The following is an 11,986-nucleotide window of genomic DNA, read 5'->3' on the forward strand; positions in this document are numbered from 1 at the left end:
GTTGATACCCCTTAGGCATTTGTAATTCTTTTGTAATGCTGTCATATGGCACCATTCTGCCAATTTTCCTTTAAGGAAAGAGGCTCTTCTTGCCAACGTATCTGGATTACCAGGTACGTATTCCCTTATGAGCATTTCTCTCCAAGGGCTTGGCATTTTTGCGAAGAAAAGCTGCATAGCTATATCTTCTTCGACTCCTGAACTCCATCTATATTTAGTGAATAACATAATGTATTCATCTACCAAACATATGTCATGTAGTTCAAGACTATACAGAGCTTGAGTGTATTTCTTCTTCTTCTCTGTATCTTGACTGTTGAAATAGTCTACCTCTATAAAATGTGCTTTAAATAGGGTAGTCATTTTTCCAGCGATCTCACTAAGAGATTCTCCAGCTAGGACTGACTCCTTCATATCTAATGAAGTCATTTCCCAAGCAATTTTCACTGATCCCATCAGACTCATTTCCAACAGTTTAATGAATCCTTCTTTGTTAAGATCGAGTGTTCCTGCTGCAATTCTCATAGCAGATGTCCAATCATCTATGAGATCTTCTCTGTTTTTGAAGTCTAATACATCAAGGTTAAGCATAACCCCGTAAGGATGTATAGGATCTAAAACAATTTTCCCATAGGGTGTTTGGTGCAAAGGAATTTGATTTTTCCCTGCCCTTGTCCCTGCTGGGTGTGATCCTCCACCAGTATGGAAATAAGATTGAGCTTCTCTCATGTTTACATTCTGAGATCCCACACTTTCCCTGGGTGGTTCTTGAGAAGATGACCAGGTTATAGCAGGTGGTGTTTCACCTACTGTTGTATTCATCCTCAGATCTACTACTTTGAGATTTGCGAAAGATTCTGCAAGCTCTTGTAGATCCTCTAAACCAATCCTTTTCTAAAGTTGTCATCAGATCAACTTCTTTTCTTAGACAGACTTGATTAGATTGATCATCTTTTCTTCTTCAGTCAAAGGTTTTGACACCACTCTGGCCTTCCCTTGTTGATGTAACAAAGGTTCAGTACCAAAGGATGGTGGTAACAAACCTCCTGAAGTTCGTCTACTGGAACTGGGTTGTTGTTCTAGTTTCTGAATTCTTGTTTGAATATCCTTTAATAATCCAAGAATTTCTTCTTGGGTTTCAAGGATTTTCTCAACTCGTTGTGGTACAAAATATAGCATATTGCCATAATTTTGTACTGTCTTCTGAATTTCTCTAAGATCTGAAGAGAGCTTAGAGGAATCTGGAACTATCTCCAGAAACTTATTTGTTTGAATCAAAAGTTTACCTGAGATTTTACCAGAGGGTGCAGTAGCTTTCCTTTCTGTTTCGGATATCTAACAATAGTTAGATGCCCTTGTTTATATTCCAAAATTTTGGAATATTCCTTGTAAATCATTTTTCTCGAACCGTAGTTCGGATTCATAATTTGTTCAAAATTCTTCTTTTCATACAATCAGTTACTAGTAATAATAAAATTTGTGTTTGAAATAAATTACCATTCGCTCTGATACTATTTTCGAAGCACGGAGGATCAACTAGAAGAAAATAAAGAAGAAAGGTAGTTTTGTCAATTTTATAGGTTTAGGGAGTTAAAAGAGAGTTTTTGATGGCTAAGGAGTTAGGGGCAAGTTAAGTTTGAGATTAGGGATTTATGATCAATTTTCTCTTATATATACAGGGTTACTTTCATTATTAAATTTCTATGTAACATCGGTTGAAGTATTTAAAAGCAAGTTTGAATAAAAACATAATAATCTTGGTTAAGTTAGTTAGGTTGATGACTAACTTTTATATATTTCATGGTGTCGACGACATTTGATTAATCCATTTATATTTTAAATTACCAATATATTTTTTTTACTATTAGTCCATTACTTCAAATTATATTTGTTGAAACATTTTTATTCAATCAAATATAGAATGTGTGAATATATATAAAGAGTATGTCTCTTGTGAGACGGTCTCACGAATTTTTATATGTGAGACAGGTCAACCCTACCGATAGTCATAATAAAAAATAATATTCTTAGCATAAAAAATAATAATTTTTCATGGATGACCCAAATAAGATATATGTCTCACAAAATACGATCCGTATGACCATCTCACATAAGTTTTTGTCATATACAGAAAAGTTATGCCGCCAACCAAGGGTGTTACTTTTTAATGAGATATATAATGACTATAGAAATAACATTAATTTTAACAATTATTTTATTTGATTCTCGTATATAAATCATGTTGGCTATTTTTTGTTATATTAAAAATCAATGTTTACTGTTAATCATAAGACATGTGTCACCACGTCGCTTGACAAGCCAACAATATTAACTTTCAAGCAAGAAAAAAAAACAAACAAAAAATGACTATATTAAGTTCTTAAGTTTAAAACGAGATATCAAATTTGAACAAATATCTCACGAACTAAAATAACCAAATTTAAATATTTATGTAATAAATTATTACATATATAATTTTCTATTCAGCCCAATTTGTTGTTGGGTCATCCAAGCCCATAAGGAGGACCCATTTCCAATGCTGGATTGTACGATAGCCCCGTGGTACAAGTGGGCTTATTATAATGCCTATTAATGAAGGTGTTAATTCTTAATAGGGTGACTCTCATGTGAGACTGTCTCACGGATCTTGATATGTGAGACGGGTCAACCATATCCATATTCACAATAAAAAGTAATACTCTTTTCATGAATGACCCAAATAAAAGATCCGTCTCATAAATACAACCCGTGAGACCAACTCACACAAGTATTTGTCTTCTTAATATAAGATAAGAAGCAAATACTCAAAAATTTATTCTTTGGTAGCAACCAAATATTAGGTACGTGGCTTATAAAACATTGATACATGCGAGTAATTTTATATAACTTGTTTAATTACATGATATTTGGTGTTTGAATCATTTTATAAGTCATACGAAACGATAAAAGTTAAAGATTTTGACAGATTTATAATTAGATAATTGAAATTTGATGGCTTTTCTTACACACACACACACACACACACACACACACACACACACACATATATATATATATATATATATATATATATATATATATATATATATATACTAACTATATTATTACGTTAGAGACACTTAGAGTAACTAATTTTTGGTGTCATTGTCTGTTTTAATAATTTAAATTGATGTCTTTTCTTATATATATTTATACTATATTATCAAGTTTGAGACACAGAGTAACTAACTTTTGGTGTTATTGTCTGTTTTAATAATTATATATATTAATAAGTGTGAAAATTTTGATGTAAGTTATTCAATTCTTTCTTTTTCTTCTTTTTTCTATTTATTTTGTAATTCATATATCAAAATCACATTGTAGTTATTCATTATTTTTTATAATTATATTTTGATTTCATTTAAATATAAATCAAATTGATTATAAAAAATATTTGTACATACACGCTATGTGTGCATCGGTACTTGTGTGCAGTTTGGTATAATCAAGATCGAGTTGTACTGTTTGTGGGCATCACAAAATTTCATGGTACCATCAAAAAACAAGTGTACAACCCCAGAAACGAACAAGACAGTCGAATGACGTGGCACAGCAAACGGCACCGAGAGATCGACACGTCATCGAATGGGGCCCAGAAAACAGCACTACCAGGTCACCACACTTTTGAGTAAAGTCGGGTTTTTATTGTCGGAAAATCCGGAAACGTGTTTCCTAGATATTGTAGATAGTTAATAATATTTTATTTTTATTACTAAAAATGCAACATTATATGTACAATTAATTTGGTATTGATTAAAATAATTTAAAGCCGTGTTTATAAATACATAAAAAGGAATAAAAAATTCAAGTGTCTCTATTTGGTCAAAAGATACGAATAGGAGGAGTCTTGTCAAGGTCCAAGTCATTCAAATTTCTAAAAGAAATTTAAATATCCCTAAATTCGGGATTGCCTTTAATATATATCGGAAATCGTGAGTCTCATAATGGTTTGAACCCTTTTTATTCAGTTTATATATATATATATATATATATATATATATATATATATATATAATATAATATAATAATTGTTTTAATTATAGGAGATAAAAGGTTGTTTTATTATTTATTAGTAAAAAAAATATATATAGTGAATTTGAAATGGAAGAGACAAAAAGGGGTTTGACTCCTTTGATAATGACTTTAACATGTTCTTTTAGGAACGTGAAAGTTTCATAAAATAAATTTTAAAGATCACTAAGTATTATAATGTGGTTTGTACTTTTTGACTATAGCCTTTTATAACTCACCTTTTATGTACAAAGTAATTAATTTTAATTATATGATATGAAATTTATTTTCAAATCAAACAAATGAAAATATATTTGGATCCATAATTTTAATAATTACAAAAACTTGTGTGAGACGATCTCACGGGTCGTATTTTATGAGACTGATATCTTATTTGGGTCATCTATAAAAAAACATTACTTTTTATTGTGAATATCGGTATGGTTGACCCGTCTCACAAATAAAGATTCGTGAGACCGTCTCACAAGATACCTACTCTTTTATAATCTCGAATTCGAGCATAGTTTGATCCGATTATTGCATTAATATGCTATTCTTTTATACAATAATAATGAAAATGATATGCTTTCTTTCTAAACTCCAAAATTTCTAAAGTTCAGCTGAGTCAAATCTCGCCTAACTTTGATCATTAGACTAATGGTTAAGGGTGAGCATAGTTTGGTTAAAACTGAAATAACCGACCGGACTGAAAAATTCGGTTTAAATGGTTTGGTTTTATCGGTTTTTCGGCCGGTTACAGTTTCAAAATTAAAGAAATTCGGTTTGGTTTACGGTTTTGATCCCCAGAAAACCGAAATAATCGAACCGACTATATTATATTTAACTATAGGTTTTTTGTATAATGAGCTAATAAATAGACATTAGTCATGTGACAAGTCCAATATTGACAATTAAAAATTCAAATTGTTATTGAAGCTCATATTGTTAAATGTATTGAGATGTAAAATCTATGTGCATTTTGGAGTCTGAGAATTGAAATTTAATGACTGTGATATTTTTTTTATTGAATTGCTTATGTGTTTTCTGACCTCGACACATCCTCTATTTATAGACGCTGATATCACTCATACGAAAGACCAAAGGTTGCATTCAATAAACAACCGAAGCATCAACAGTTGATCGGTCTGACATTCGACGCACTCAGGACGTGCTCGTACGTTTGCACACAAAGTCAATCCTTTTCCAGTTCAAATCAGGCTCATGGTTTGCACTACCTACGTCGACGTGTGCGAGAGAGGTTCTCTTGATCAATAATTCTTTCAGTTCCATAAAGTATAATACAATATAAGCTCATCTGTATCACTTATTTTTCTTATGTGAGACAAACCCACCATTTCCCAATTTTCATTCACATACAAGGAAAATCTATTATCATATACATATACAAAACCCAATATATCTTTGAAGTACTTGTATTAAGTTGTTTTTGTTGGATTAAATATACATACGCACTACAAGAACTTCAAAGATATATTGGGTTTTGTGTGTGTATGTGATAATAGGTTTTCCACGTATGTGAATGAAAATCATACACATTACAAGAACTTCAAAGATATCACTTATCCTAATATTTCTTTAACCAAGCACGTTTGGAATTAATATGATTAGCCAAAATAAGATGGGAAACCAGATGTTTGTTGCCACTTTTGACTTGTTAAGCCTAACAAGTACAATTATTGTCTTGGAGCTTTGACATATAATTATGTTTTTATCTTCCGAAAATTTTAATTAAAGGCCATACACATGTATATCATTTCGATTAATGAAAATCCCCAACCACTCCCTTTGAAATTCCTAAAATAAAGACAAGAAAATCAAATAATTTAAGATGATAAACATTTTTGCATTATTCAAGGAAACAAGATTTCAAATGCTTGAAACTCTCAAGAAACATGCAGACAAGAAACTTGTGTCTTTATAACATTAACCTGTCTCAATTTTCACATTAAACAATTATTTGATGCTTCTAATTTAATCCAACATTCTTCAATAATGTTATCAATATCGGAATTTATAGTGACTTTCGAGAAGTAATTTAAAATATTTATAGGAACTAGCAACCCAAAGTGTTGTGCATCTGGGATAGAATGTCACATTATTAAAATTAATATATTATGAATCTATATATTCAATAAAATATCACATTTCCAATGTCCTTTTCCCCTCAACATCATCGTAGATTCATAACTCAGTGCCTTTAAAAGAGCCCTCCGACACACTTCGTTCAAACTCAAAAAACTTCCTTTAATTTTTTTCTCGCACTTTCCACTAAAAAATTCAAAAACATGTCAACAGATAAACTCTTCGATAAACCCTTAACCCTCTTTGAGCCCATCCTCACTGAAACAGGATTCACACTACTTCAACGCAACACGTTGGCGTCATCTCATCCCACCGAGCGAAGGGGCAGGAAGAGAACAATGGAGCCAGGGCGGTTCCTAGGCGTCAGGCGACGACCGTGGGGCCGATACGCAGCTGAAATTCGAGACCCTACCACCAAAGAAAGGCATTGGTTAGGCACCTTTGACACTGCTCAAGAAGCGGCTTTGGCCTATGACAGGGCTGCCCTTTCCATCAAAGGCACTCAAGCTAGGACTAATTTCATATACACTGATCAATCAACTTTTCAATCTGTTTTCAACCATTTTCAGCAGAATTCTACTGCTAAAAGTAAAACTGAGCAACCCTTTTGCCATCTACCACCTTCTGATAACAAGATTTTTCTAGAACCGGCCCAATCAGACAAATGTCGTTCTCATGAATCTTCTTTGTACAATTCACCAGTTAATGACGATGTCATTTTCTTCAATACTGACATGAATTCCGGGTACTTAGATTGCATAGTCCCTAACAACTGTCTGAAACCTTCTACTTCAACTGCCGGTATCACTTCCAAGAAAGTTGAGGAGAGTGGGATTTTAAGCTCGAACACGACAGCAGGATTGAATCTTGGGAACCCTGATATTGAATCTTGTTACGAAGAAGCTGGTTATGGATTTTGGGATACAGATCAGTCATGGGATGAGCTTTCAGCTATTATAAACGACCCTTTAATGCTGGGAAACCAATGCATGGGATCAGACTCGAACCAAATCTCTGGGATGATGAAATATCCGAGCAGCATGAGTGATAATGCCCCTAATTCAGCTGAAAGTTTTTCTTCTCTTGGAGATGCAGTTGATTTGGGATACACCCCATCCTCGGAGTACTGATTGCGAACCCACCCTTTAATCATTTTCTTCTGCTATAAATCTTTCCTTTTTTTCAGGTTTTGGGAAAAAGTATTTATAGCACACAGTTTCACAAGATTGTGAAGATCGACTGGTTCTTTTGCAGCTGCTGATCCCAACATGGAACTAATTAATAAGTTGTGACTCTGATCTTTCTTAACTAATGCGTGCGCTCACTTACAAGTTACAAATGGCTCGAACTAATTAATGTATTTTTGAAGAACAAACGCATGCTTATATATTACATTTTAATCTTCTCCAAATTGATGATGAACGATATACGTATATGTCTGCTAATTGGTATAGCTTTCTGTCATACATATTGCCTTTAAAAATACTAATAGATGGTATATATGATATGAGGCTTGAACAAGTTTGTGCCTCTCTCTCTCTCTCTCTCTCTCTCTCTCTCTCTCTTTTCAATTAGTTTCATGTCTCAAACTACTGCAGAATGAAGCTAATATCATAACCATTATGGATGAAACTCAGCTTCCACCTTGTATATCTTCTTTTCACAAAGTATCTTATTCAAGGGAATTTAAGATCATTCACACTTGAACCACCTACAACTTAAAGTAATAAAAAAATTAGTTCCTACTAACTGATGTCATATTGAATCACACGTTAAAAAACCATTCGAAGCAGTATTCTTCCAAAGATGGCCTTGTTTCCTATTTCGAACCATAAAAATACTAAATCCTGTTAAATGTCCCACATTTAGATAATTAACTTTTGAGTGACATATATTGGCTTGGACAATCCTCCCCCCTTGAGCTAGTTTTTGGGGTTGAGTTAGGTCCAAGTTTCAATCTTAACATGATATCAGAGCCCGGGTTTCACCGTTATGTGTTGGACTGTCTATAATTAGGCCACCTGTTCTGTCCATAATTGAGTCATTTGTAAACTCCACGCTTCAGATGTTCATTCCTGGGCGTGAGAGAGGTGTGTTAATTGTCCCATATCGGTTGGATAAATAACCTTTGAGTGGCATATATTGCCTTGGACAATCCTCCCCCCTTGAGCTAGCTTTTGGGGTTGAGTTAGGTCCAAGTTCCAATCTTAACATGGTATCAGAGCCCGGGTTTCACCGTTATGTGTTGGACTGTCTACAGTTAGGCCATCCGTTCTGCCAATAATTGGGTCATTTGTAAACTCCACGCTCCAGATGTTCATTCCTGGGCGTGAGAGGGGTGTGTTAAATGCCCCACATCGGTTAGATAATTAACCTTTGAGTGGCATATATTGGCTTGGACAATCCTCTCCCCTTGAGCTAGTTTTTGGGGTTGAGTTAGGTCCAAGTTTCAATCTTAACATGATATCAGAGCCCGGGTTTCACCGTTATGTGTTGGACTGTCTATAATTAGGCCACCCGTTCTGCCCATAATTGAGTCATTTGTAAACTCCACGCTCCAGATGTTCATTCCTGGGCGTGAGAGAGGTGTGTTAATTGTCCCATATCGGTTGGATAAATAACCTTTGAGTGGCATATATTGCCTTGGACAATCTTCCCCCCTTGAGCTAGCTTTTGGGGTTGAGTTGGGTCCAAGTTCCAATCTTAACATGGTATCAGAGCCCGGGTTTCACCGTTATGTGTTGGACTGTCTACAATTAGGCCACCCGTTCTGCCCATAATTGGGTCATTTGTAAACTCCACGCTCCAGATGTTCATTCCTGGGCGTGAGAGGGGTGTGTTAAATGCCCCACATCGGTTAGATAATTAACCTTTGAGTGGCATATATTGGCTTGGACAATCCTCCCCCCTTGAGCTAGTTTTTGGGGTTGAGTTAGGTCCAAGTTTCAATATTAACATGGTATCAGAGCCAGGGTTTCACTGTTATGTGTTGGACTGTCTATAATTAGGCCACCCGTTCTGCCCATAATTAGGTCATTTGTAAACTCCACGCTCCAGATGTTCATTCCTGGGCGTGAGAGGGGTGTGTTAATTGTCCCACATCGGTTGGATAAATAACCTTTGAGTGTCATATATTGCCTTGGACAATCCTCCCCCCTTGAGCTAGCTTTTGGGGTTGAGTTAGGTCCAAGTTCCAATCTTAACATGGTATCAGAGCCCGGGTTTCACCGTTATGTGTTGGACTGTCTACAATTAGGCCATCCGTTCTGCCCATAATTGGGTCATTTGTAAACTCCACGCTCCAGATGTTCATTCCTGGGCGTGAGAGGGGTGTGTTAAATGCCCCACATCGGTTAGATAATTAACCTTTGAGTGGCATATATTGGCTTGGACAATCCTCTCCCCTTGAGCTAGTTTTTGGGGTTGAGTTAGGTCCAAGTTTCAATCTTAACATGATATCAGAGCCCGGGTTTCACCGTTATGTGTTGGACTGTCTATAATTAGGCCACCCGTTCTGCCCATAATTGGGTCATTTGTAAATTCCACGCTCCAGATGTTCATTCCTGGGCGTGAGAGGGGTGTGTTAATTGTCCCACATCGGTTGGATAATTAACTTTTGAGTGACATATATTGGCTGGGACAATCCTCCCCCCTTGAGCTAGCTTTTGGGGTGGAGTTAGGTCCAAGTTCCAATCTTAACATGATATCAGAGTCCGGGTTTCACCGTTATGTGTTGGATTGCCTACAATTAGGCCACCCGTTCTGCCCATAATTGGGTCATTTGTAAACTCCACGCTCCAGATGTTCATTCCTGGACGTGAGAGGGGTGTGTTAAATGTCCCACATCGGTTAGATAATTAACCTTTGAGTGACATATATTGGCTTGGACAATCTTCCTCGCTTGAGCTAGTTTTTGGAGTTGAGTTAGGTCCAAGTATCAATCTTAACAAATACAAAGAGACACAGTTAGATCACAAACCATTTCTTGTACGTTTCTTTGAAAACACCACTTTTCCAACCAGTGAAATCGATGAAAGAAAACAAAAAATGAAAAACATCATTATATTTCACCAAAATGAACGCAGCATACACTCAAAATAGTAGACAGAATGATGCTTTTCAAAGGGGATTTTTGAATATAGAGACTAATAATATTCAGCTCCCTTATGGAATTCATATATCTCTCTTTAAAAAATTAATTAGTTATTAATTCTTTTACTTTTCAAAAAATAAGCTAAAAAATTCTTAAGTCGACAATTTTATTTACACGCGCTTGAAATGCAACTGATCAAATATTTTTTTTTTTACGTTTTCATTACTTAAAATTACATAAATACCGTCAAATCTGTAAATATTTTTTTTCTTAGTAGGTTTTTCCTTTTTCAATTTTAAAAATTTTTAAACCAACTTATTAACCAATATGTTATTTTTCCTTCAAAAAAAAAAACCAATATGTTATTTTTATTATTTTGTAAAACTTAAAAGAATAATAAAAAGCATTAATATTCAAAAGAATAATAATAATTATTAATACGAAGTATAATATAATAATAATAATGTAAAAATTATTAAAAAATGATAATAATGATAAAAATAATATTGAAATATTATTATAATAATATTATCAAAATCATAGAACAACTCAATTAATCTTAATTTAAATCATTCACATATAAGTAAAATAAAACCATTGATTATAAATATAAATACACACCCCCACACACATATAAATAAATATATCTATCATATATTCAAAAAATATCCAAAATAGGGATATTAAAAATCAAATCAAGAGGAGTAAAACCGATTTTTAATCAAGAAATTGATAACAAAAATTTGTATATTATTTTTAAAAATAATAATAACCACAATATATAATTATTTCGAATAACTAAAATGAGAAATATTTAAACAGAGTTTCTTCTACTTTGTTAAAAATTTGAATATAAAATAAGGGTGTCCAAAAATCAAATTAAGCCGAGTAAAACCGATTTATATATATAAAAAATAATTGAGGAAAAATTAATTTTGTAGGATGATCACTTATTGTTTTAACAAAATTTTGTTCTATCAAATTGATATAAATATTGCACTTCAACAATTACTCTCTCAATAATGACATCCATTTCAATAAATTAAAATTGAACCTGCGACTTTGACTTTGATGTAAATTATATGACCGAACGTTTGTTATTTTACCAAAAACTATAGTTGATGGTAATCGTGAAGTTCCAATCTTTTAAATTGTGCAACAACTTGAGTACAACGTTTCGATGATTCTACAAAGCAGATGAATAATTACACCACAACAAATTTTTTATTTTTCTAAAAATAAATTAAGATTAGAGTTTACATGATTGATCTTGTATTAGGGCTGAGGTAACCGAGTGTAATTTGATTTTACGTCGTTAAATGTTCGATGCAAAAAAATATCAATTATATTTAAATAAATATAAAAATAAAAATTATGATTAAATTTAATAATTTAGAATAAATTAAAATCTCAAAAAAAAAATCAGTCATACTAAAATTTATTATTATTACTATTATAATTATTGGTATATTTCATATTATTAATTTTTTGTTATTTTGAACACTACTATTTGTATTTAGTTTATCCTTGACAATAATATTATTAATGAATTTTATCATTTATTTTTAAAAATTACAAAAAAAAAAAAAATCACATATTCGGTTAGCATGTTGGTGAAGTAACGATTTCAAACAATGATCCTTCTCCCATTTTATAAAAAATAAAAATTTAAAACAGTACAAATTAATAAGTATATGTTAAATAATAGAAAAACTCGCTAACAAATTATATATTTAAATA

General features: G+C 33.1%; 1 protein-coding gene across 1 annotated transcript; it reads left to right on the top strand.

The window, feature by feature from the left end:
- Positions 1 to 6,332: 6,332 nt before the first annotated feature.
- On the top strand, positions 6,333 to 7,486 carry LOC140828589 (ethylene-responsive transcription factor ERF086). The gene has a single exon (XM_073191534.1). The coding sequence runs from the start codon at positions 6,357 to 6,359 to the stop codon at positions 7,281 to 7,283; it is 927 nt and encodes a 308-aa protein (XP_073047635.1). The 5' UTR covers positions 6,333 to 6,356; the 3' UTR covers positions 7,284 to 7,486.
- Positions 7,487 to 11,986: the final 4,500 nt, after the last annotated feature.

This window comes from Primulina eburnea, chromosome 3 (genome assembly GCF_022965805.1).
Source record: "Primulina eburnea isolate SZY01 chromosome 3, ASM2296580v1, whole genome shotgun sequence".
Taxonomy (NCBI): domain Eukaryota; kingdom Viridiplantae; phylum Streptophyta; class Magnoliopsida; order Lamiales; family Gesneriaceae; genus Primulina; species Primulina eburnea.

Coding starts and splice junctions, on each gene's coding strand:
- LOC140828589 (XM_073191534.1), top strand. CDS start 6,357: ATGTCAACAGATAAACTCTTCGATAAACCCTTAACCCTCTTTGAGCCC.